This window comes from Dichomitus squalens, assembly GCF_000275845.1.
Source record: "Dichomitus squalens LYAD-421 SS1 unplaced genomic scaffold DICSQscaffold_5, whole genome shotgun sequence".
Taxonomy (NCBI): Eukaryota; Fungi; Basidiomycota; class Agaricomycetes; order Polyporales; family Polyporaceae; genus Dichomitus; species Dichomitus squalens.
Genome location: NW_006766887.1, coordinates 660519 through 683545, shown reverse-complemented (window position 1 = coordinate 683545; position 23027 = coordinate 660519). Strand labels below are relative to the sequence as shown.

At 56.5% G+C, this 23027-nt stretch overlaps 6 protein-coding genes across 6 annotated transcripts; 2 read left to right on the top strand and 4 right to left on the bottom strand.

The window, feature by feature from the left end:
* Positions 1-3111: 3111 nt before the first annotated feature.
* Positions 3112-4870, bottom strand: DICSQDRAFT_133850 (uncharacterized protein). Its single transcript, XM_007362932.1, has 5 exons — positions 4769-4870; positions 4574-4695; positions 4335-4434; positions 3985-4160; positions 3112-3802 (listed from the first exon to the last, which is right to left on the bottom strand). The coding sequence occupies exons 1-5, from the start codon at positions 4815-4817 to the stop codon at positions 3680-3682; spliced, it is 570 nt and encodes a 189-aa protein (XP_007362994.1). The 5' UTR covers positions 4818-4870; the 3' UTR covers positions 3112-3679.
* A 149-nt stretch (positions 4871-5019) lies between these two features.
* On the bottom strand, positions 5020-10992 carry DICSQDRAFT_178675 (uncharacterized protein; the record flags this gene model as incomplete). The annotated part of the gene is made up of 8 exons (XM_007362931.1): positions 5020-5809; positions 5885-6259; positions 6324-6461; positions 6522-6749; positions 6814-7777; positions 7929-8150; positions 8526-10327; positions 10389-10992. 8 exons carry the CDS (start codon positions 10990-10992, stop codon positions 5385-5387), a joined length of 4758 nt encoding a protein of 1585 aa, XP_007362993.1. The 3' UTR covers positions 5020-5384.
* A 933-nt stretch (positions 10993-11925) lies between these two features.
* DICSQDRAFT_178674 (uncharacterized protein) lies at positions 11926-13559 on the bottom strand (the record flags this gene model as incomplete). The annotated part of the gene is made up of 2 exons (XM_007362930.1): positions 11926-12250; positions 12308-13559. 2 exons carry the CDS (start codon positions 13557-13559, stop codon positions 12036-12038), a joined length of 1467 nt encoding a protein of 488 aa, XP_007362992.1. The 3' UTR covers positions 11926-12035.
* A 429-nt stretch (positions 13560-13988) lies between these two features.
* Positions 13989-17752, top strand: DICSQDRAFT_81251 (L-serine ammonia-lyase). Its single transcript, XM_007362929.1, has 23 exons — positions 13989-14377; positions 14451-14539; positions 14603-14625; positions 14689-14711; positions 14773-14779; positions 14833-14870; positions 14939-15161; positions 15241-15278; positions 15340-15482; positions 15572-15610; positions 15691-15762; positions 15949-16076; positions 16142-16382; positions 16450-16596; positions 16668-16721; positions 16779-16851; positions 16912-16956; positions 17012-17053; positions 17147-17205; positions 17269-17287; positions 17342-17478; positions 17538-17546; positions 17597-17752. Exons 1-23 carry the CDS (start codon positions 14041-14043, stop codon positions 17633-17635), a joined length of 2025 nt encoding a protein of 674 aa, XP_007362991.1. The 5' UTR covers positions 13989-14040; the 3' UTR covers positions 17636-17752.
* A 229-nt stretch (positions 17753-17981) lies between these two features.
* On the top strand, positions 17982-19601 carry DICSQDRAFT_153279 (Rcd1-domain-containing protein). The gene is made up of 6 exons (XM_007362928.1): positions 17982-18334; positions 18392-18547; positions 18611-18717; positions 18770-19059; positions 19116-19185; positions 19239-19601. The coding sequence occupies exons 1-6, from the start codon at positions 18013-18015 to the stop codon at positions 19296-19298; spliced, it is 1005 nt and encodes a 334-aa protein (XP_007362990.1). The 5' UTR covers positions 17982-18012; the 3' UTR covers positions 19299-19601.
* On the bottom strand, positions 19555-23007 carry DICSQDRAFT_153278 (cation efflux protein). Its single transcript, XM_007362927.1, has 13 exons — positions 22718-23007; positions 22471-22657; positions 22328-22413; positions 22214-22274; positions 21910-22161; positions 21617-21860; positions 21357-21563; positions 21210-21303; positions 21067-21159; positions 20911-21013; positions 20180-20857; positions 19920-20120; positions 19555-19871 (listed from the first exon to the last, which is right to left on the bottom strand). The coding sequence occupies exons 1-13, from the start codon at positions 22783-22785 to the stop codon at positions 19605-19607; spliced, it is 2541 nt and encodes an 846-aa protein (XP_007362989.1). The 5' UTR covers positions 22786-23007; the 3' UTR covers positions 19555-19604.
* Between the last annotated feature and the right edge of the window lie 20 nt (positions 23008-23027).

The following is a 23027-nucleotide window of genomic DNA, read 5'->3' as shown; positions in this document are numbered from 1 at the left end:
GGGGGGCATGCCTGAACGGGCACGGACACACCCATGGCGAGACGCGGTGTGCATACGCCAGCGTATGTGCGCTGTGGGCCGTCCGGCCGGCGATGACATCGTCTGCCGATGTCAGTGCGCAAACGTACTTCTGGCCACGAAGGAGGCCCGGACGCTGGAGGATTGCCGGACGGGAGAGCGACGCTCCTGGGGCTTCCTGTGCTTGTCTGCGTGACGGTGTCTCGCCGCAAAGGGAGGAGATGAGCGAACGAGAGGAGCGGTGGCCCACCCTTGCATCATTCACCTCCCTTCACACATGAACGTGCTACTTGGGCTAGAAATTAAATATTAGTGAGACTAGGCTGCTGGACGATACCGGTGCTTACCGCCAAGGAAGCTGGACCCTGCGCGACGATAGCTCGGGTCGAGCAAGGACGAGCGTTGCCGAGCACACGGCGGTTCTCGTACGGATGTGAGCACAGGCGTGCACGAAGGACAGGCTTGGAACCACCACGAAACAGCCTCTCAGAGGTTCTTGGATGGAAGAATGCGCATCTCGCGTCGTGCACCTTGCTCTGCGATCCCTCGCGTTAGCATGTACCTGATCTTAGCACGGAGAGGGTACAGCGGGGAAACTTGTAGTCATAAGAAGTAAACTCCTACGAATGCCCGTCGTATGTCATTGGTGCGACGCTCAAGGAAAGCCCGTGGTTCGCGACGATGTGCGCTTCTCTAGATTTGGACGAGTGTGAGTCAGGGTGGATACTTGGAGGAAGACAGAGCAAGGAACGGTCACGCGTGGACAGGGAGAATTAGATGCAGTTACGGCGTTTCAGAGTCGTCATGGGACATTGCACGCGGGGTGTAAGAGAACTCCGTCCTGTAGCTCATGGTCGAGCAGACCGCGGAGGGTGCCCCGAGATATTTTGCGGCTGATTGTAACAGCGCTCCGCTCTCTTAATCGGAAGGACAAGGTCAAAGCGGAGCTATCGCAGGAGACGGAGGAGGATTGATAGAGGGGTGTGATATTGTTCGAGGTGTGTGTATAGTTTCGCGGTTTGCCGGGGATGTCCCACCTACACGCACGTAGCCTGGCCATGCATTGTGGCAGCGGCATCCAGGGCCTTTGTCGCTCGCATGCAAGCGAGACGTTCGGGATTAATACAGCGAGTACCTGTATGTGGAAGCGAGACATACCTCGTCAAATCACATATATCAAAGAAGGTGTGAAAGACAGTGATCCCTCCCAGGGAACAGGAAGCTTTCTGGGCGCCGGTGGCAGATCTCGTTCGACACTGCGCTGTTTGTCACTCTGTTGCAGCCCGCATGGAAGCGTGATGCCGGAGATGGCGACTGACGCAGGGATCTCGTCCATCTCACAGAAGTCGCATCGCTGGCAGCGATGGGGATAGGCCTCGAAATGCGATCTCACAGAACGCGAAGCCATCGCTGCGCTGGCGTCTGTGCTGCGGGGTCGCCCCGTCCACGCTGTTCATCTGTTTGCATTGGCGCCACGTCGTCGGCGTCTGCAGTGGGAGTCGATTGCGAGAGAAGGTTGTTCGCGACGTGATGTGTAGAGTGCTTGAAGTGGGAACGGTTCTGCTGCGCGGTCACCGAGAGTATGACTGGCGAGGGAAGAAAGCACGACAGTACTGGCCTCTGATGTCGAGGAGCTCCGGAGCGCTTCCCACCGGACTGGGCACAACACGCCGTGGTGTAATGCGAAATCGGTGTTTAGCAGAGCGTTATGGGAGGGGCCGGGCGCTTGGAAGGCGTGTTGGAGGTGTGGATGTCCGATATTGACGCAAGGGTACAGGCCGGAATTGGATGTGGCGTATGGCCGAGATGAAGAAAGTCTGTCTTGGTAGGCAATTTGGCACGTCTGAATCAGCATGGAAAGTGCCAGTGCGGCACGCATCACGCGACGTGTGCAGGAGACCGCGGAGGCGAGTGTAAGTAAACGGGGGCGGGAAGATGCGGGTGCCAGTTATGCTCTGGGCTGGCGTGCGCTCGGTGGCGGTCGGGGTGTGGCACCCGTACCGCGCGAGGAAACTGCTGAGCGATATGCGTCAAAGGGCGACTACGCTGAAACCATCTGCAAGAACACCCAACGTCATTGTTCTAGTGAGGGCGCATGGGGGGGGTCGGGGATCAACGGAGGTGTCGGCTAAGTGAGGGTGGACTGGGCGATACATGTGCAACCACTAGTGTGGGATGTTGTGGGTGGCCGCGAGCGCCCCAGCGACGTGCGCGCGATGCCTGGTAAGTGGAACAAAGAGGTGCGCGAGAGGACAGATATGAAGGACAATAGGAGATGGTGCTCGATCGGGATTGTGTTCTATGGACCCTTGTTGTATGCACAGAGACTTGCCATATCCGTCCAACAAGGCGCACAAGCGGTCACGGCGCCTAGAATGCCTTGTGCGCCTAGAATACCTTGTGCGCCTAGAAATAGCCAAACAACGCCACCAGGCCGTCGCCCACAGGACACCCACCCCCGCCCCCCAAAAAAAAGAAATACCGTCGGCAAGAGGCCAGCAGTCCACCTTCGCGGGAAGGCTCGCCACCCTGCCCGTCTCCCATCACCCACTTTCTGTTCGTCTCGACTCGGGAGAAGCTGCGAGCAGGTGGCTCGTTCCCAGCACACGTCAGGATACAGTACACGCAGTCCATGTAAATCCGCCGATGCCTCTCTTGCGGTTCGCGACGTGTGCGCTCGCTGATTCGCGAGCGGAGTCTCCCCACCGTCCTGCTTCCTCTCCCTGCCTACAGCAGACGCATGAGAACATCATGCGCTGGCCGAGGCACGTCCTGCGTGGAGGCGAGCGGAGGCCCGCCTCGAGCGTATATCGTATAGAGCGTTGGAACGTAAGTCGTCATCATAATCATCCGTGGAGGCCACATACGACGGCTTTCGTGTACCCGGAGATAAGCAGTATGCTCACTTTCTGCGCAGAAGGACGATCTCTCACACCCTCCCCAGAGTCCAGACCGGAGAGACTGTCCGACCGTGCCCACCTCCTTGGCGCAGTCTCTCCCATGGCTTGCCGACCGTGCGTGCCCACGACGGGCAAATGAACGACGCCACAACGGTTCTGTCATTCAGCCATCACAGTCCTGCGCGACAGCGAGTCCGGATGTACTTGCAGAGATGCAGCTCCCGTTCGACCATGGCAAGTCTTCGTCTATACGGGGACACGGCGGGTCCCGCGCGCGCTTGTGCCATTCAGTACGAGAGGCGTCTCTGCCGCACTCTATCCCTCACATCGTCTTCTCCTAAGAGATCATCTCTCGCACTGTCATCGCTTGCCCGCTCTGGCAAGTGTTCTATGAGGCGAGGATGGTCCCCTGGCTACTCATTTGTCTATCGGGATATGGGGATTGAAGGAAGTGCCCTTCATCAGACGTTGACATTTTGATGGCCGGCTTCTCCAGTGCCCCAATACCGACATCTTTCGTATCTTGACGTCCTGTACGCGTCGCGCGATGGAGAGGAAGTTTGTGCGACTGTCATTGTACTTCGACTCGTACCGGGACATGCGTCCTGGGAAAACCATGTTCTCCCCCCGCATTACCGCAGACCCACCGCAAGGAGGCTGGTGGGCTGGTCTGGTCTCGGGCAATTTAGAAGATACAAACATAGGCCCATACAGTATCCGACCCACGAGCACAACACAAGCGTCAATCACCGCAGACGCAGCTACTTGTCCTTCTTGCTCTCCGTCTCGCCCGCGGGCTTCTCCGGCACCGTCTTGCTCTTGTCGGCGGGGCTCGCTTCCTTGAGAATGTTGCTCTCCAGCCGACGCGCCCATTGCTCGCCCGCCTGTCATGGCACGAGGCCGTCGTCGAGCAGCGTGATGGATGGATCCCGCGAAGTGCACGCGAGGGAAGGAGGAGGGGGTGCGGGGTGGGAGTGCATGGAACGCAACCGCCATCAGACACGTCGCCCGCGGGCACGCGAGCGCGCAAACGATAGAAGGAAACAAAGGAAAAACGCGTACGCACCTGGAGAACGAGCACGCCGCCGAGGAGGACGACGATGATGGTGTTTCCCGCGGAGAGGATGCGCAGCGCCTCGACCCGGTCCTCTTGCGTGTCCACGGCCGGGACGGGGTCGGCGACGGTGCGGCAGGACGGGATGCCCACGGTCATGTACACCGCCAGGGCGAAGATGTAGGCCGCTGTGTGGGAGCGCGGAACGCGCGATAGAAGGAGGCCGTGTAAGTAACCGATAGCGACCAGGGCGCGCGGGGGGAGAAGGGCACGAACGAACGTGCGTTCGGCGGAGAAGGCGAAGGCGGCGGAGAGAGAAGTGCGGGGCGACGCGCGGGAGGGAGGGGGGACAGAAAACGCACCGAGAGATGAGCCGTCGAAGAAGACCGCGCTGTCGTCCCATTTGTGCAGCTTGCCGATGAGACCGACCAGGCCCAGGAAGATTACGCCATGGAGTAGCGCCTTCGCGTGCGAGGATGTCCGTTCGTACGCAAGACAGTATACGAAAATGGATTGCATGGGCGAAGCCAGGAAATGGAGACGCGTTGCATATGTCAGGACTAGGGACGGTTGTCATTTGGAGTGAACGGAGGAAACTCGCCTTGATAGCGGTAGGCGAGTTGTAGAACGTCGTGTAGAACTCGATTCCATCCCGTACAACACTGTCAGACAGCGGCGTGAAGAGAATCCGGTAGTCGACATTCAAACAGATGGCAAGCACCCCTGAGGACGCGCATGGAAGGGTTAGTACGTGTGACCAGGCGGATGTAAAAGACTCGCGATATGTTTCCCTCACCAAGAAAGAAGGAAACGGAAACCAGGACAGCTGCTTGCCTGTAGCCCATAGTGTCGTACTTTGGGCGGGAGCAGGAGGGTGATGAGTGCAAATGGGATGCCAAGTGCTACTAGTGCCAGTGTCTGTTGGCGCGCGAACGAGGCGGCGCATCCTTCATGGGCGCTTACAGATGAGATGAGCTCGTACGAGCGATCATGGGACCCAAGGCGCAACGAAAACGCGCTCTGTCAGGGACGGAAACAGCAGGAGCTCAAGGAGTAGCCGATTGTTTCAATGCAGCGCAATGAATGAAATATGGATATACAACGAGAGAGGGTATCAACGTGTGTCATGCAGCTGTATACGAGTGGATCTGGATAAAAGAGGGACTATCGCTGTGGACCATCTCCGCCATTACCGCCTTCCTCGAATGCGCGCAATGAGGAATCCCGCACGACCCTAAACAAAACAAGCTCGCAAGCTCATACGCGCGGCGTGCAAAATGCCATACTTGGTGTCATACGCCATACCGTGCCATACGTAATGTCAAATACAGTAGGTATACGCCGCATACGTATAACACGGCGAATCGATCGTCTCTCCATCGCTGAACGTCAGTTGGACGAACGGAACGGCGTTATGTCGGTCGATGCGGAGAATTAGAAGCTGGCGAGTGAGGAATCGCTGTCGCGCTCTCGCCGGTGTGGGGACTGGGGGAAGTGCCCTGGCCAGACGAAGCGCCGTGGGAGGGCGGCGGATGTTGAGGAGGAGGACGAGGAGATGCCGGGAGTCCCACCATCCGACTGTGTCTCCGGGTCGCCTTATCGCTCGTCGTCACGCTCAGACCACGGGTTGCAGCCAGCTGCGCTGCACGCGAGCGTTGCCCTGACTGCGAGAAATCAGAGGGCCCCGCTGAATCAATCTGAATCGTCTGCGGCGCGTGCATCGAGGTGGACCCGGCTGAAGAATCCAAGACGGACTCGGCGTCTTCCGTCGTCGCTTCTGTCCCGCTCTCCTCGATGATGTCTTCGCCATCATCGGACGGGGAATCTTCTTGTTGCACTGTGGAGCGAGCGAGAACACAGCCAGCGTCAGCACCAGAAGCGCAGGACATCAGGCACGGCACCTGTTACGTACCTGGCAGAGCCCTACCAGCAAGCCCAAGCATCTGGTCTGCCGCGGCTTCAGAGTAGTGCTGACTATTCCGGCGAGCTGCGCTCTGAGCCTGAGCTTCTTCCTGATCCGTAGGCGCTGGTGCCTCCTCCAAGGTTCCGTCAACGTTGAAGACACGTTTGAATTCGCCGAGCATGAGGCTGAATACCCCCGCGGGGATACCAAGGGTCGGGCTGAACACAATGCCGACGTTCCGCATCGTCATTTTGTTGATGTTCGCGTTTTGGACGATGAGAATCAGATGCGCGGTCAGTGCGCGGAGAAGGCTGTAGTTGGCGATGGGCAATGCAGATATGAGGCGAGAAAGTTCGCGGATCCTTTCTTGGGGATCGACAAAGTCTAGAGCGCACGGGACTGGAGTTAGTTCCGAAGGAAGCATGCAGCAGGGAAAGGTATGACACACCAATGACCGAGAGGAAGCGCAAGTGCAGATCGCGGGTGAGGATACTTGCCGGAAGGTCCCGAAGGAAAGTCTTCAGGAGGCCGGCGATGGCGTGGGGATCCCAATACTCATCGGATGCGAGCAGATCCACGTCACCCTCTGGCAAAATAGTCAAGCTCAAAGGCTGCTCTTCTGTGACATGACAAGAATAGACCACACCTGCATTGAAACGGTCCTTCAAGCCCTTGATCACAGCCGAACTACCGCTCAAACGATAGATACCCTCTTCCTGCTCAGCCTTCTTCGCCTCGAGATACTGGATACACCTGAAAACAATTGCTGGCAGGCTAGCGATTTGCGCAACATCAAGAGACTCCTCTAGGCTGACGCCGAAAACGGCTCTCGGTATGTAAGCTGGAACTGCGACGGGAGGCGCCTTGTCAGACCCTGGTGCGTGCGCGATAGGGTCAGTGTGAAGGTATTGCGTAGGGGAAGGCGCTGATCTACGCACCATGCGACTTGCCAAAGCCCCAGTTCTTGAACGACCGTGACTTGGTTTTCTCCCGACGATCGCTCGTAGGCAAATGGGGAGGAGCTTGTTCAGGTGGTGGAGCCTCCCTCGCACCAAACTTGTAGCCATCAGGGATGAGCGTGCCGTTCATGGGGCCTGAGATCTTGGCCTTCCCGTGCGCGTCCACTCGAGGTGTATTAGGATCCTTCTCGGGCGACGCCGATCGCTCACGAATGGTAGGCGGCTTCATGGACATCCGCTTCATCTTGCGCCTCTGTTCTGGGGAGCGAGCTGCGCTTGCGCGCTGGTCGACAAGGTCAGAGTAGTGGCCGAGCTCGGAGTTCGAACGCGGATTGAGTGCTGGCACAACGTCCGGCTCCTCCACGAGTGGCGAGGATACGGGTAGTGAACTTGACAATTGCATTTCAGTATCACGCTCGGTCAGCGAGGCGACGATGGAAGACTTGGCGGGGCTGCTGGATGTCGCGTCATCCGAGTAAACTGGCGTACTGAAAAGTTTTGCGTTGCTACTGTCCTGCGCGAGTTGTGACAGTGGTACTGCGGGACCCTTGGCGATCAGGATGTCCTTGGTGGAACGACGGGGCGTGCCCTGTAGGTCCGTCGGAGGGTTCGAGCTCGTGCTTGAGCGCGGTTCACGGATTGCGCCCTGTGGCATGGCAACGACCGGACTAACGACATTGGTACCCACTGCAACCTGGTCCTCATTGTACTGGCCAGAAACATAACGCACGAGCTCTTCGACCCACGAGTCCCGCTCCTCGTCGCTCTCCGCGCAGAGGACGTGCCGAGAAGCTTGCCCACTAGCGCTCCTCTTGCTTTCGATGATGAGGAATGCATGACGATACTCGTTATCGTCGTCGGCGTCGCGCTTCTCCGTCTGGCGCTGCTGACGGCCAATCTGGGCGCCGGTGATCACAATGGAGCCTAAATGCGTGCCACCGCGCTGGGTGACGCATTGTGAAAGGGATACAATTGGTCAGCGCATGGAAAAAGGTGTGGAAAAGATATTGAGACTGATCCCGAGGGCGTGGGCACGAGGACCGAAACCACGCCGCCGGCATCAGGGTGTCAGCCGAGAATTCTGGGGCACTTACGCTTTCGTAGTACTCGAGGGACGGACCCTGAAGCACGAAATAACGCGTCTTCCAGCCGCCAAAGTTCTTGCCACGCTTGGTGAGGTAGCCTTCCTTGTACCCCGCCTGGGCCACCGGCTTCTGCGTCTCTCGGACGATGTCGGACGTGAAGAACGCAATGGTCTCGTCCTTGTTTTTGACCGGAAGCGCGATGAGCGACCTGAGGTACGCCTCGAGAGCAACCTGGTGGGCCAAACAAAAGCGATCGTCAGCGCGAGTTCTCAGCATTTGTGACACCGAGGAGGTGCGGGAACAGTGGGAAAGCTATAGAACGGTGTAAACTCGAGGTCACGATAGAATGACCTGGGAAAGCGGGAGAGGTAGGGATGCACCGAAGTTCCGGAGCCAGGGCGCATCAGAGTTCCTTGCCATTCTTCCACAGGGTAGAAGAGAATGTCCTCCACGGAGGTGCGCCCAGCAGCCTACAACGTCCGAGGTCACCCAACGCCACCGCGTGGGACGGGGGAGTGCCCAGAGAAGACAAGACAGAAGCGGATAAGGGAAGCAGAAAGACCAAACAGGCAACAGCGGCGACATTGTCGGCGCACGACCACGTACCTTACGCTGGTCTACCTTCGCGGGCGCGTGATCGCGCCAGAGGCGCCCTTCCGGCAGCGTCGCGAGCTTCCTGGACGTGGTCCGCCCAACGGCCGCACGCACACGGGCGTCGAGACCGAGGACGTCGCTGTAGAGCTTCTCGACCTTCCAGCTGTCCTTTCCACGGCCGGGGTCAACCGAGATGATGAACGACAGCACCTCTTTGCCCTTGTCGTTCGGCCGGATTGAGGAGTTCAGGACGACGACTTCGGTATACGGCAGATCCTCTGCGAGCAGCGGCAGGGCGCGGAAGGACATCGTGGGTGGATTCGCTGGCAGCGGCAAGGGGAAGGGGGAGGCGGGGGGCTGCGCGTCCACGAGGGTCTGGGAAGAGGCGAGCGATATGGTTTGATGGCTATGAGACTCTGAGGTCGACTGCAGGGAAGGCCGACTCTCTCGTGCGGTGCTGGTTGCCTCGGCCACGCTTCCCTGGCGCGACGGTGGGCCCATCTGTGCATGCACGGAGGGCGCAGAACCGGGCGACGGCGTCTCCCGCTGGTACTGAGCTGACGGCGGGGGGACACTGGTCGTCCCCGGGGGCAACGGGAAGTCTTCGACTGCAGGACCAGAGGGGCGCGTACTCCTCATCTTTTCCCGCTTGCGGGCTGCGCTGGCCTCCTCGGTCTCGTCGTACGACGGGCGTGACGCGTACTGACCATTCGATGTGCCGTTGACACCGATATCGTATGCGCTATCTTCGTCGTCCATGTCGAGGAACTCGCCGGCATCATCCACAAATCTGTCACGCGAACCTGATCGTCCGTTGGTCTCTGCGCGCGCCTCAACTGCCATAGCACCGCCGGCTACCTCGATGTGACCGGGAGTGCCAAGTCCACCACTCTGCGGGGACGCACGATGAGCATCTACGACTCCGATGGACTCCGAGTGCACAGTAGATTCGCTGGCAACGTCCTCCTGTCGAAGAGGCGAATTGGAGTTCGATGAGAAGCTGAACTTCATCCCGGGACTCGCGGCCGGAGATGCCATCGAAGCATAGTAGCGTTTTGCTTCCTCCGGGAGGGAGATTTGGGAGTCGCGCGAGGCTGAGGGTTGGCGTATGTTCAGGTTGGACACACCATTCACCTTGATGGCAACAGATTGAGAGGATGGAGGGGTGTTAACGGGCGGGGCTTGCTGAGGGGAGTGTCGACCATTGGTCAGATGTCCGTTCGGTGCCCTTGGAGGTTCGGGCTCTGGATCCCGGGATGTCGACGCGGTGCGCACAGGAGTAGCCGGGGTCAACAGAACGCCATTCTGGAGTTGCGTTTGAGATTGGAGTTGCTGCTTTGGAATCTCTGGGGGAGCGGGGAGAGGTGCACCCTGGGCCTCCCAACCGCCCAGCACGGGATCAGCAGGGTCGCTTGGGTAGAGAGGTTTAGCCGATCGCGTAGCCGTGGAGGGCGACTGAGTTGGTGTGGAGGAGATGGAGAGCGACGCTGAGCGTGCAGGGATGGGTGTAGGGGCTGCGGATGGGAAGGACTCTTCGGTGGGGCTCATTGACAACGGAGGAGACTTGCGCGGCGTTACGGGGATGTCGGCGGGTCGCTCAACACTGGAAATTGATAGAGGTGAGGGCGTATGGGCAGAGGAAGACGCCTGCGACGCAAGGACGTGGCCGTTGGGGGGTTCCCTACGAACCGGCGATTCTGCACGCTGCATTGTGTCCGACGATCCCCTGCGCTCAGGGGTGAATCGAGCACTCGGGCTCGCAGTTTGCGATGGATCGAAGGAACGCGAGGTTGACAGATGTTGTGCGCGAGCAGCTGGATGGACCATCAGCATTGATACGCTACGTCTAGGAGAGACATGAAAGACTGTACGCACGCGAGTCGTCCGAATGGGTCCTCATCAAGTGAGAGCGTGGATCACTGGCAGAGGGAGTGCCTCTTGAGGAACTATTCGAAGCACTCGAGTCGCTCGACTTGAGTTGGGAATGCGACGCCGTCGGTCGCAGGGTGGAATCCTTGCCCTCGCTCTTCTCCTTGGCCCGATGCGCACGCAGGAGCGCGTCGGTGTGCTCGCCATTGGCTTGGAGACGGTTGCGGTAGAGGTCGCGCTCACCGCGGATACGCTCGACTTCCTTCATGAGATGGTTGTAGCCTGACCTTTGCTTCTCGATGAGCTTCCATAGCTGGGTATTCTGGGCAGAGAGCGCATTGCGCTCGTTCACGGCGGCGTCCAAGGCGGCCGAGATGGAGTTGCCATTGTTGGCGAGAAGGCCCTCGACGGTGAGCGGTTGAGTGGTGGGGACTGCCGAGTTGGGGTTGGGATGGATGGATGCGTTGGAGGCGAGCGGGTTGGGAAAAGAAGCAGCTGGACGCATGGTAGCAGGGGAGTTGGTGGCGGATGGAGGGTAGTCGCTACGGTACAGTCTGTCGCGGACGGGCGTGCCGTTAGTCAAGATTCTCGGCGGGTTGGGAGTCGCCATGGACCGCCGAGATCGAGGAGGTCAGAGGAGACGTTGCGAGGTTGGGAACTGAGAAATTGCCCGGGTATGAGAGAAAGGAGGCGAGAAATTGATATGGGTGAATGAGTTGGTGAGCGGATGCCGCCCCGACGGGTTGTAGAGAAGCAGAGCCGGGAAGCAGAGCCGTCAAGGAGCAGTAGAGGGGACGGGGAGCTGGCGGGGAAAGAGGGCTCGAGGGAGGGATGATGGAGGGAGTTTGGAACCAGCCGAGGACTCTAACGTGGAGGAGTTGGACGGGGCTGATTGGAACGAGCGCCGGCGTTGGGCGTGGCGAGCTCGCAACTCGCGGCCAACCAACCGTTCGCCAACAAACGACGACGACGATGCCCTTGGTTCGCCCATTGGCCCCTGGTCATGCTCTGTCTTCATTAATTGGCCCAGCTCGCACGCTGTCTTTGCTCGAGTGACCGCAGACGACGACTCTGACGGGATCCACCCGCGTCCCGACGCTCGCCATCATTCCACATTCGTGCTGTGTTCCCCGGATGTTCTGATCGCCACGGACACACGGACACATATCTATTCCTCATACATACGTATCAATTCCGCTGCGTTCGTCCCTCTCCTACCCACGCGCCATGAATATTCTCGGCCCTTCCGCTGGTGAAGAAAGCTTGAGCTTGGTCGCGACATGCTGTCATTGGCAAACTTCGAGATTCTTCAAATACATCGAACCTTCGCGACCAATACTATCACACACCCTTCAGTTCGCTGTTGTTACCCTCCAAACATGTGCCGGTATCGTCAGTACAGAACTGGCACCACATGATTGGCAAGGAGGTGCGGTAACCATCATGCCCGGTACTGTGGCGGTAGGAGCATGACCTGTCAAAGACGCATTCGGTGAATCGGTTGCTGTAAGGCCGGGTACACCCCGTCAACATTTCAATCTTGGCGTCCTGAACATACATATTACTCATAGTTGTACAGATCCTGTCGGCTTCAGCTCCATGATATCTACGTATGTATGTCTCTTGGCAGTCACTCTGACATTCACAGCCGCCTCAGGTTTGCGCTCCTCTCGGGTCTTCAGACTTGCAGCGACTACACCGGCAACTGAAGTACCAACCCTCCAACAACTCCTGTTGTCTCGTCGCCCAATCCATCCCTTCCACATGCCCATAGCTAATACACAGTTCTTCGCCTTCTTCCACGGTGCGTGTGGTCACAAACCGTAACGTCCGGCCTTCTCTTTCTTTCCGGACATTTGGCGAACAATCTGCCGCGCGGACCCAATCAAGACCTGCCCCAACGGCTGCACACAAAAAGCACTTACGATGGTTGAAGAAGGACGCTATAGGGTACACCGCGAACCCAAGACACTCGCTCTCATCCATGAGCGGCACTTCCCACACGCCGAAGGAATTTCCAGGGTCTATGCCCAAAGCCGTTCGGACACCCGCGACCGTTATGATGTCCCCCAACTCCGGCGTCCCGTTCTCGGTCGCGCTATCACCTCCGGCTGGCTTCTCGCGCGGGCCACCAACATCTGCCGTCGAGCCAGGAAGTTTGGGTGGAGATGACGCGGAGAGCGGACGTCTTCTCGAAGGAGCGGGAACGGAATCCGCCGCGACGCTAGAACGGCCGAAGCGGCCCCTCAGAAGCTGGTAGACCCTCGTTTGGTGCTCCAGGATCTCGGGGCACGCGCGGAGGAGCGATAACTCGTTTGACTGGAGAGATGCGAACGTGCTCCACTCCGAACCTTGTTCATAACCCTCTTTCGCCTCTATTGGATTTGTATCTAGAAGTCCGTCCGGTCGCACACCTGACTGATACGAGGGAAGCCTTCCCAACGTGCACGAATACGGAGGACGACCGGTCAAAGGAGGCGACTGCACCTCGTCGGCATGGCGCTCGCATCGCTCACGATGATAGCGGAGGAACGCGAGGAGGACGTATCGCGCCATGTCCGTCTCGTAGTCGTCCAGTTGGATGTCCCGCCACTTCCGCACCTCTTTCGGCGACCTCTCTCGCTCGCGCACCGCGTCCCAGGCTCGGTCCACGGTTTCCTGCGTAAGCTCCCTCTCAGCATCTCCCCGCGGTACCGGTTGCGGTTGCGGTTTCGGCCTCGCCTTCCGGCGGGCCCCCTCCAGCTGTCTGAGCAGACCCACCGCGTCAGCACCTTCTCGTGCGATCCAGCTCCGCTGGCACGCCGCGTCGCAGAACCAGAGCCCTGCACCTGTTGTACTGGTAGGTTTCGGGCCCCGAGGTGCGTTCTGCCGAACGTTCTGAGTGCCTGTTGATGCATCTGGGGGGACGTGCTCTCCGAGACCTTCGTCGTCGCGTCGGGTAAGGAAGGACCGCCGCCCACGGTCATATCGCCAGCACTCCGCACAGACCTCGTTCCGGAAGCGCTTCCAGATAGTGTAGGAGAAGGGCGCGCAGGAACCCAGGAGATCGGCGTTCTCGGGTAGCGGGGAAGTTGCGTGATATTTCCTGCCGGCGTAGGGGTCCGTCCGGATATGCAGTAGAGGTCCGGGCGGTGTGGTAGACGATGCGGATGCGGTTGTTGCGTCGTGCACAGACATGTTTGCGTATAGGAGTGATGTGTTTGAGAGATAGTGGGAACAAGGAGATGATGATATATTGATAGGTTCGATAATCGCCCAAGTTTTGTGTGTGAACTTGACAGGATGGCGGCCTCAGGGTGTGTGTAATGTTCCCAAAGCTATGTACATAGAGCCGTTGGATGAGCGAAGGGCATGTGCGGGACAGCAGGGGAAAGGCTTCAAGATCCGAGACGCGTACGCGTGAAATTTGGACGTCGCGGTCACATGCAGTCCACAAGACCGAGGACAGGGTTAGGGTCCGGAGGCGTTTCAGGCCGTCGTCTGCGATGGGCGCGGCATCGGAGAACCGCAATGAAGTCTTCCATCGCGTCCCTCATTGCCAGCGTACAACCTCTTTCTCTATCTCCTCCTGAGCAGCCATAGACCCCCCAAGTGCCCCTCACTGCACAGAAACTCTCGCGGAAGTGACCGGCCTGAGACGACCTTTAGGCCCTCCAGCATGCTCTCCGCCACAACTCGCAAGCACTTTCTTCTGACGCGTCGAGTTGTCGCCTTGCATGTCCCCAATCTTTCATTTACGCAAGCAGGACGAAGGAGGGCGAAGGAGCGCGTACAAACCCGTGAACATTGTCCCGGAAGCCGTTACTTCGCAACTACCGCGCGGCAGAGGATTGAAGCAACTAGTCTCCCGAGCTCGCGCGGCAGAGAGGACGACAGAGAACATGAGGAACAAGAAGATGCCGTAATGGCCGCAGACGAGTCAGCTTCCATAGGATCGCACGAGCAGAGACACGAGCACGCTGTCATTTCCGCTTTTGATCTATTTAGTATCGGAGGTATGTCTGCCATCCGCGTTACAATCGCGCGCGCGGCCATTGGGTAGGGGTAGCCTGAGATTATGGATGACAGTCGGCCCGAGCTCGTCACACACCGTCGGCCCTATGCGCGCAGGAAAGATATTCATCGGTGACTTGGAAGCACTGGGTTTACTCGACAAGGTGACACAAAATTATATTCGCTCTGTGCTCAGTGCCCCTGACGAGACAGCCGATCTGATTCAGGTGAGCACGGTGAAGATCAGCCTGTGAGCATCACCTTCCACAAATTACTTCAGCGTAGAAGATGGCTGAACGTCTTGATTTCGAAGCTATGGTTCCCTTGCTGCCACAGGTACGGCAAAACTAAATCAGCTAGTTCGAGTAGCCTGACCATGAGCTGTGTTGATTTGCAGGGAAAGGGTACGCATCTTCCCTCTACATGAATACGCCAATTTGATGGAAACTGTCTGTAGTCACCACACGCCCCAAGCTATTCTGCTGGGACTGGAAGGTATATGACTTCCTTCAGCAGTGAGGGCGCACATCTGATACGGGCTTTCTGCGGCGTGTCACACACAGGCTCCGATCCAGAGACTATCGATACCGGAACCATCCCTTCACGGTACGAAAACATCGTAGATACCAAGACGCTGACCCTAGGTGGACGCCACCGTATTGTGTACGACATGGATAAGGACATGGTCTGGAGGTGGGACCAAGTTCTCAGAACGCACCCTAATGGGATGCGCTTCTCTGTTTTCGGTGAGAATGGAGACCTCCTTGCAACAAATGAATACTTCAGGTATGCTTGGCAATGGGGTGCCGTACGTTCTAATGTAGTACGCCGTGACGACGGTCCTAAATTGCTCATCCCATTTCAGTGTCGGCGGCGGCTTCGTCGTCAACGAGAAAACAAAGGGTGAGCGTGACGACCTCCGTTTCGCTCATTCATTTGGGTGAGGCTTACCATGCGGAATCAGTGGACGAAAATCTCTTCTACAAGGGTGTAGACAAGAGTGCCGTACATGGTGCGCGGCTGCACCAGCCTTCACATCCTCCGGACCCCACTTCTGGCGGAGCGGCACAAGCTACGGACTCGATCCAGCCTCCATATCCGTTCGTAGTACGTTACATGACTCGTGAAGTTTCGGCATCAGATCTTACTTCGATGGCGTTCCCTCGTTATGTGCCATAATGGGATTCGCGGCATAGTCGGGCGACAGCCTTCTGGCCCTGACGAGGAAGCATAACGTACGTGCCGCTGGACTTCTCACGCACATGCACCGATCGTCACGGAGACTAACCCCTCTCTGTACCCGTCTGTGCTCTAGATGACAATTGCTCAGATCGTTTACGACAACGAGTTGCATTTTGGCTATTCACATGAAGAAATTCATGAGAAGGTACCCCATTTCTTTCTCCTTGTCATTGTTCCTTTCCTGCCAGATCTTCTCGTTTTGTGCCGGAGGCGTGGGTACTGGTTTTGTGGCGATTCTTCCGCTATCGTCCACGCTTAAATTCATGCTTTCGGGCGCACTCGGGCCTATCGGATTGCCATTCGATTTTAACGGACTTGCACACGCCCACAGCTCATGCGCATATGGGGTGTCATGGATGACTGCATACGGACTGGCGTGTCCTCTGCCGAAGAAAAACTTCCTGGCCGTCTTGGCCTACGGCGGCGCGCGCCCTTGCTTTACCGCCGCCTCATGCGAGGGTACCTTCCACGCCACGCTTCACTTCGCCGCCAGTGTTCATTGAACTTTGTGTGTCCTCTTACAGATTCTACCCGGGTGTTGCCACGCCTACGCTTCCTGCGATCGATGGAGGGGCGCAGCCGGCTGGCAATATCGCTGCTCCAGAAGGATTTGGTACCCCTGGAATGGGCGCAACTTTCGAGAACGGCACAAGCGGGGAGTTCAGCCGAACGGGAAACATGTCCGGTGTTGGACGCAGGATATCGGCCTCTCGTCCCACGCGCGTCGTTGGCGTTCTGGACCACCCCGTCTCGCCCGTACCTCCAGTGAGCTGGGCTCCGTTCATGTCGTCGGACTTCATGAGGCTAATAGATCGATTGGCCTGAATGGTAGCGCAAGACCATGATACCGGCGATGGACTTCCTTTCGTGCTATGCCATTGCCGTCAATGAAGTTAACGCCAGCGGTGGCCGTATCGTAACATCGCCAACGAATGGCGCTGCTGGAGTCATTCCTGCAGTATTAAAGTACATTGTGGAGGTCCGTTGCCGTGTTCTGGGCCCAAAATCTGGAGCTGACCATTATGCTTCCGCACAATGTGCGCTTTGTAGTTTGTTAGTGATGACCCGGAGAAATCGGTGGTCACGTTCCTTCTCACTGCCGCAGTACGTAGCCTCCATTGGCTCTGACCATCACATTAATAGGGCCTGACGCTATGATAGGCTATTGGGATGCTGTTCAAGCGTGGGAGCACGATCTCTGCCGCAGAAGGCGGATGTCAAGCTGAGGTCGGCGGTATGCTGCAGTCTTGTCTTGTGTATAACGAGACCCTGACCGTCTCACTTGGGCTATCAGTGGCGTGCTCTATGGCAAGCGCAGGATTCGCTGCTTGCATGGGAGGTCTGTGACCGCATGCGCACTCGTTATTTGATTGAGACTGATGCCGGCCCCGCAGCATCTCCGGAGACCATCTTGCAGGCGGCCGAGATTGGCATAGGTTAGTCTCCCTTGCAACGCCAACGTGTTTGTGGTCGATGTTGATGCTGGAGCTAACTGCAATCGATCGGTTCACCGTCGCGCGGTCTTGTAGAGCACAATTTGGGCTTAACGTGTGATCCTATCGACGGCCTGGTCCAGGTTCCCTGTATAGTGCGTCTCTCTTGCATGACATTCATAGGCCCTACTGACCCCTGAAAATTTCATGTGTGACAGGAACGGAATAGTCTTGGAGGTAATGTAGCATGGAATGCGCCAGCTGCCGGGTGTGCTGACACGTAGGTCGCAGCTGTCAAGGCGATCACGGCCGCACAACTTGCGATGGCCAGTCAGAACGTCTATAGCGTCACATTAGATGAAGCGATAGAAGCAATGCGGCTGACTGCAGCTGACATGAGCGTGAAGTACAAGGAGACCAGTCTATCGGTGAGTGCAGCATGTTGAGCATGCAGGGAAACGGGTAGGCTGAAATATGAGTCGTACAGGGTCTTGCTGTGAGTGGATGGTATACGACAGAGCGCTGGGATGCTGACCAGACTTCCAGAGAACGGTGAAAATCCCTCTCACAGTTCCGGCTTGCTAGAAGGAGGCGGTGTTGTGACCCGTGCAGCGTAGCGTGATATATTCGTGCTTTGCTATTTTTCATTCGTAATCCCCTTGGACAATATAGCGTACTATGCGGACGTTTTGTTGCCGAGTCCAATACACCCATAGCTATAGATATTGCTCCTATCTTGCATAGACTATACAACGGATTCTGATAGGCTGAACCTGATATTCAACACCCGAGTGCTGAACCGTACCAGGGTGCCGAGATGGGCAAGCTTGATCAGGCAAGAGAAGCGCCAGGGGTAGATGACTAAGCGAGCCGGGGTCGTTGCATTCTCTGCTGAGAACTCTGCTTTCATCACTCATCTTCTATCCACCGCGCTCGACGAGATTACTGCTACGCATTCCCCCATGGCGGGGCTCATCTCTCCAAAGCCCGTCTCGTATATGCAGCACAACTTGCAGTATAACCCGTACCAGCGCGGTGTCCAGGCTTACCCCGACACCTCCGCCAACTCTATCCCGCCTCTGTCCCATCCTACCCCGCATCAGGGCGTCTTCCTTCCTGGCGGCAACGTCTCCAACCCTCCCCTCACGGTTAACGAAGAGAGCAAGATCTATGCTCTTGTGATTGACCTGCTCGACTCGCAGACTCGCGAGAGCGCTCTGCTTGAGCTAAGCAAGAAGAGGGAGCAGTATGATGACCTCGCGTTGGTCCTTTGGCACTCTTTCGGTACGCCTTGTGCTCATCTCATTGTTATATGAAATGGCCGTCCTGACATTTGTTCAGGTATCATGCCCGCGCTCCTTCAGGAAATTGTCTCAGTTTACCCGCTACTATCACCACCTAATCTCACAGCTTATGTATCCAATCGTGTCTGCAATGCTCTGGCTCTCTTGCAATGTGTAGCTTCCCACCCCGAAACGCGTCAGCTGTTCCTGAACGGTATATGCGTCCTATACCTTCCGCGACCTCCAGACCGCTCGCTGACATGCTGAATTACCGCAGCTCATATTCCACTTTTCTTATACCCTTTCCTCAACACGACATCAAAAACTCGTCCGTTTGAATACCTTCGTCTGACGTCTCTCGGCGTCATTGGAGCTTTGGTTAAGGTACGCCTTATTCGCATCATGCAACCACATACCTTCACTCACCATTACTTAGCAAAACGACAATACTCCCGTCATCCACTTCCTTCTGTCAACGGAGATTATCCCTCTCTGTTTGCGGATCATGGAGACCGGTTCTGAGCTCTCGAAGACGGTTGCCATCTTCATTGTCCAGAAGATCCTGTTGGACGAGACAGGCCTAACGTACATTTGCCACACCTACGAACGGTTTTATGCCGTCGGCACGGTCCTCAGCAACATGGTCAACCAGTTAGTCGAGACCCAGGCTGTACGCCTGCTCAAGCATGTTGTCCGATGCTACCTGCGTCTCAGCGACAACTTGAGGTGAGTGTCCTTATACATCATATCAACCATGGACGACCTACAAGCGCGCCTTGTAGGGCTCGCGAGGCTCTTAGGGCTTGTCTTCCGGAGCCGCTCCGGGACAACACGTTCAACGCTCTACTAAAGGTACATCAATATTCATGAAGCTTGCTGGGCTTACTTCTGATTCATGCTCATAGGGCGACATGGTGACGAAGAGATGTTTGACGACCTTGCTCAACAACCTGAATGAGCAGTAACGTGTATATTGAACGACTCCACGGACCTTATATTACCCCGGGTTGCTTGTATTCTGTTTTGTTTCACTATGCTTGGGGTACAGGCTACTCGCCTGCTGCCCATGATTGGTTCCATGCTGTCCTTGGGGTAGCTGTGGCGGCAAGCGCGATCGAGGTGATGATGGGACTTTGCACACTACGATCTGTACCTAATATCTTGGAACTCGTAGACACACTCGGCGCTCATATTCATCTTGTGAATGGTACCACGTCTTCGCCAAATTGTAACATACAGTACACTTCTCGCAACGTACAGAAAACGACAGCTCAGTCCGCATAATGGGAAGACGAATCTTCGACCTGAATAGTCAGCTCTTCTAACCCTGGAACGCGACTCCTCAGAAGCTTATCCACGCGTTCCACTACGCGATCTACTCTTGTGACAGTTGCACGGGTACTTGAGTGAGGTCCGCCGGGGTCTAAAGAGGATGCTGAATGCGCGAGCTGGATGTGGATTGTGCCAATGGTGCTTGACGAATCCTTGGGCCAGAAACGGGGGGCGGAATACGATGCGAGGCCTTCGATGGGCTTGAGCTAGAGAGGAGGTCAGGTACACAATGCGGTAGAATGTAGAAAGCTTGCCTCTGTCAACGCCTCTCGAATGGACTTCTCTTTCGTGCCCAGATCCAGGGCAAGCACCTTCCCGGTATCAATGACTAGCGGGATGACACTCGCCGCGATCAGAATTGCGATGAACAACGAGGCAATCGGGTCAAAACCTGTCCAGCCATACAACTGGATCAGAAGGGTTGAGACGATGACACCAACTGAGCCAAGGGTATCCTGTGAAGTACGTTCGTTATAACTCAGTCCCACCCGACGGCAAAGAGGGGAGTACATACGGCCATAACGTGCAGGAAAACGCCGCGCATGTTGTCGCTGTGGCCTTCATGCGCATGGTCGTGCACATGACTATGATCATGGAGATTTGGTGCATGCCCGGACGAATGGTGAGTTTCAAAGTGATCATCGTGGCCGAACTTGTAATTTGGAGTGATGGGGGAGATGACATTTTCAGCTTGCAGACGCGCATGGGCTGGGTGAAGGTGAAGATGAGACGGGGTGTCAATCTTGATTTCGAGAGACTGATGACGGGAGTGCACCCCAGAGCGCGACTCTGAGGAAGTCAAGGGAGCATGGGTATCTTCGATATGGCTGTGGGAGTGGGAATGAGAGTGATTGTGAGCAGGTTGTGTATGGGAGTGGGAGTGCGGTTCGGAGGGTATATGCGATGCGGAGTGAGAGTGGCCGTGTTCACTCCGGGGCGAAGACAACGGGGTCGGATGAGTCTGTATATCACTTTCGCTGTCAGCAATGACGGAGTGGGAATGAGAGTGATGATGGTCATGACTGTGGTCATGACTATAGTCCTCCGTGTGACTGTGGTCATGGCTATGGTCCTCCGTATGCATGTGACCATGACTATGGCTGTGACTCTGGTCGTGGGCAGAGGAGATGGGTGTCGGAGGAACCGACGGTGCATGACTGTGACCATGGGAGTGGGAATGGGAATGACCGCCCTGAAGAAACGGTGAATGGCTTGCACTCAAGCACTGCTGCATGTTCCGCTCACATGATGATGGCCTCCCATTGCGAACATACCGAACAAGTTTACACCCAAACCTAGCGAGCTGACGAGTAGTAGCTGACTTGTGTTCATCTCCGGAGGGTCCAACCTGAGAGAACATAAGAACTTAAGAGGGATATCTGATCGCAGAAGCAGGCTTACAAGCGTTGAATAGCCTCGAAGACAATGAATACCGAGATGAGAATCAGGAATATGCCATTGGCAAATCCAGATAAAGTCTCGATGCGACCATAGCTACGCATCCATCAGCATGGACATAGCACTGGCCTCAGCAGGTGACACACCCGTAAGTGAACCTCTCATTGGGCGGCCAGCGGGCCATGACGGAAGCAATCAAGCCGACAGCGATGGCCATGCAGTCGAAAGCCATATGAATAGCTGTCGAATTCCGTTAGTATTGGAATTCCTGAAGACTGATTGCGGCGAAGTACCGTCAGATATCAGGCCCAAACTGTTCGTCCAGATGCCATACAACATCTGGACAAGCATGTAGCACATATTAAGCATTAGGAAGTAGAAAATTTTGCGGGACTCTGGATTTGAGAGAATATCCTTCAGGTATGCTCGCATAAGCCGACTGCTCGACGCGTAAAATGACCCTGCTCCACGAGAATGTTGAGCTGGCTTGGGGTAAACGCCTAGAAAAGGAGGTCAGCGATCAGGCCAGTCCTCAAGCTGAATCGAAGTATACCATAGAACAATAATGCTGGAACCACGAAGTCGATAAGTTTGGGAACGTGGCCGAATCCCAGATACCCGAAGATTATAGCAGCGCTGAATGTCATGATATATGACAGCGTCAAATAACGTGGGGACGTCACTGCGATATTCGAGCTGACCGACGCCTTAGGCTCGAAGTGCAGTACAATATACGCCATGCAAGGGAGGACGGCCAGCGATGCAAGACTTGGTATGCGATGGCCTGAATCACCTAGCTACAAGGGGGGTAAGGCAGGCGTAGACAAGGAGCAACACGCGACTGACCAGTATATGTCTTAGCATATAAAGCGGGAGACTGAATACACATGCTCCTAGCAAGCTGATGGCCGTGGCTACCGGCTGTCCCAAGGACGGCGACAGGATGGACTCCGTGTGTTCGAGTGCCGCAGACGACACCGCTTCAACTATCAGAGCTCCATAGCCAGGGAGATGGTCTCCAAAGTTCGCGGGAGAGAAGCGGGCATCCCAAAGAAATGATAGAGATAGGGCTAGCACGACGACCGAAGCCTGTTTGAGCTGTTGCACGTCAAGGATCACGTGTCGGGAAACCTTCAGCAGTCCCACTCACAGAAGCGAACGTCGTCAATGATTTCAGCCAGAATGGCGAAAAGTGGGTAAAGAGAATAGCCCTGCACGAATAACAGTCGGTTCAGCATCATAGGCTATGCAAAGGTGGACGCACCGAGTGGAGGGCAGACGATACAGCGCGGTGAACAACCCTGCGTGGCGCAGGAATAGGAGCAACGACGACATGCCCATGACTGACCACTGTACTTGCTTCTTGAGGAAGAGTATACGCACCAGACAAGCGAAACTTCCACACACCTCGGTTACACGCTTGGTGTGCAATTGCCCGGCAGTCGCGAACCAGATTATGACTGACAGTCCTCCACATGCGAGCACCCTGACTAAGACCCAGAAGACCCCGACTTCAGTGAGGAGGTAGTCCTTCCCAGCATTGAGCGCAATAACAAGTAAGACGTCAGCCAGGAGGCGTCTTGGTAGCACGGAGCTAGGAAAGGCCGGTCAACTGCACGAACGCTTCATGTGGTGCGATCGCGCTTGTACTCACGAAGAGGAGGCAGAGCCAGATGACTGCAGAGATATCTTGCCTCGTGTACGAGAGTCGACAGAGTCCATACTCGCTCGTGCACTCGGCCTGGCCGATACAATTGGTGCGCTTCGTGTCTCCAGTGACGCGGTAGCCTCAGAGGTCGAACTAAGTCGCGCAGCCAGTCTTTCCGACGACAGTCGGACAAACGGAAGGAAAAAGAAGGATGTTATGTAGTCGGCAAAAGGCTGGGTCACTAGAGTCTAGCAGTAGAGGGCAGTGAACAGTTGGGAAAAGACAATCATGGTCACGAGCAGGACACGGACCCTGA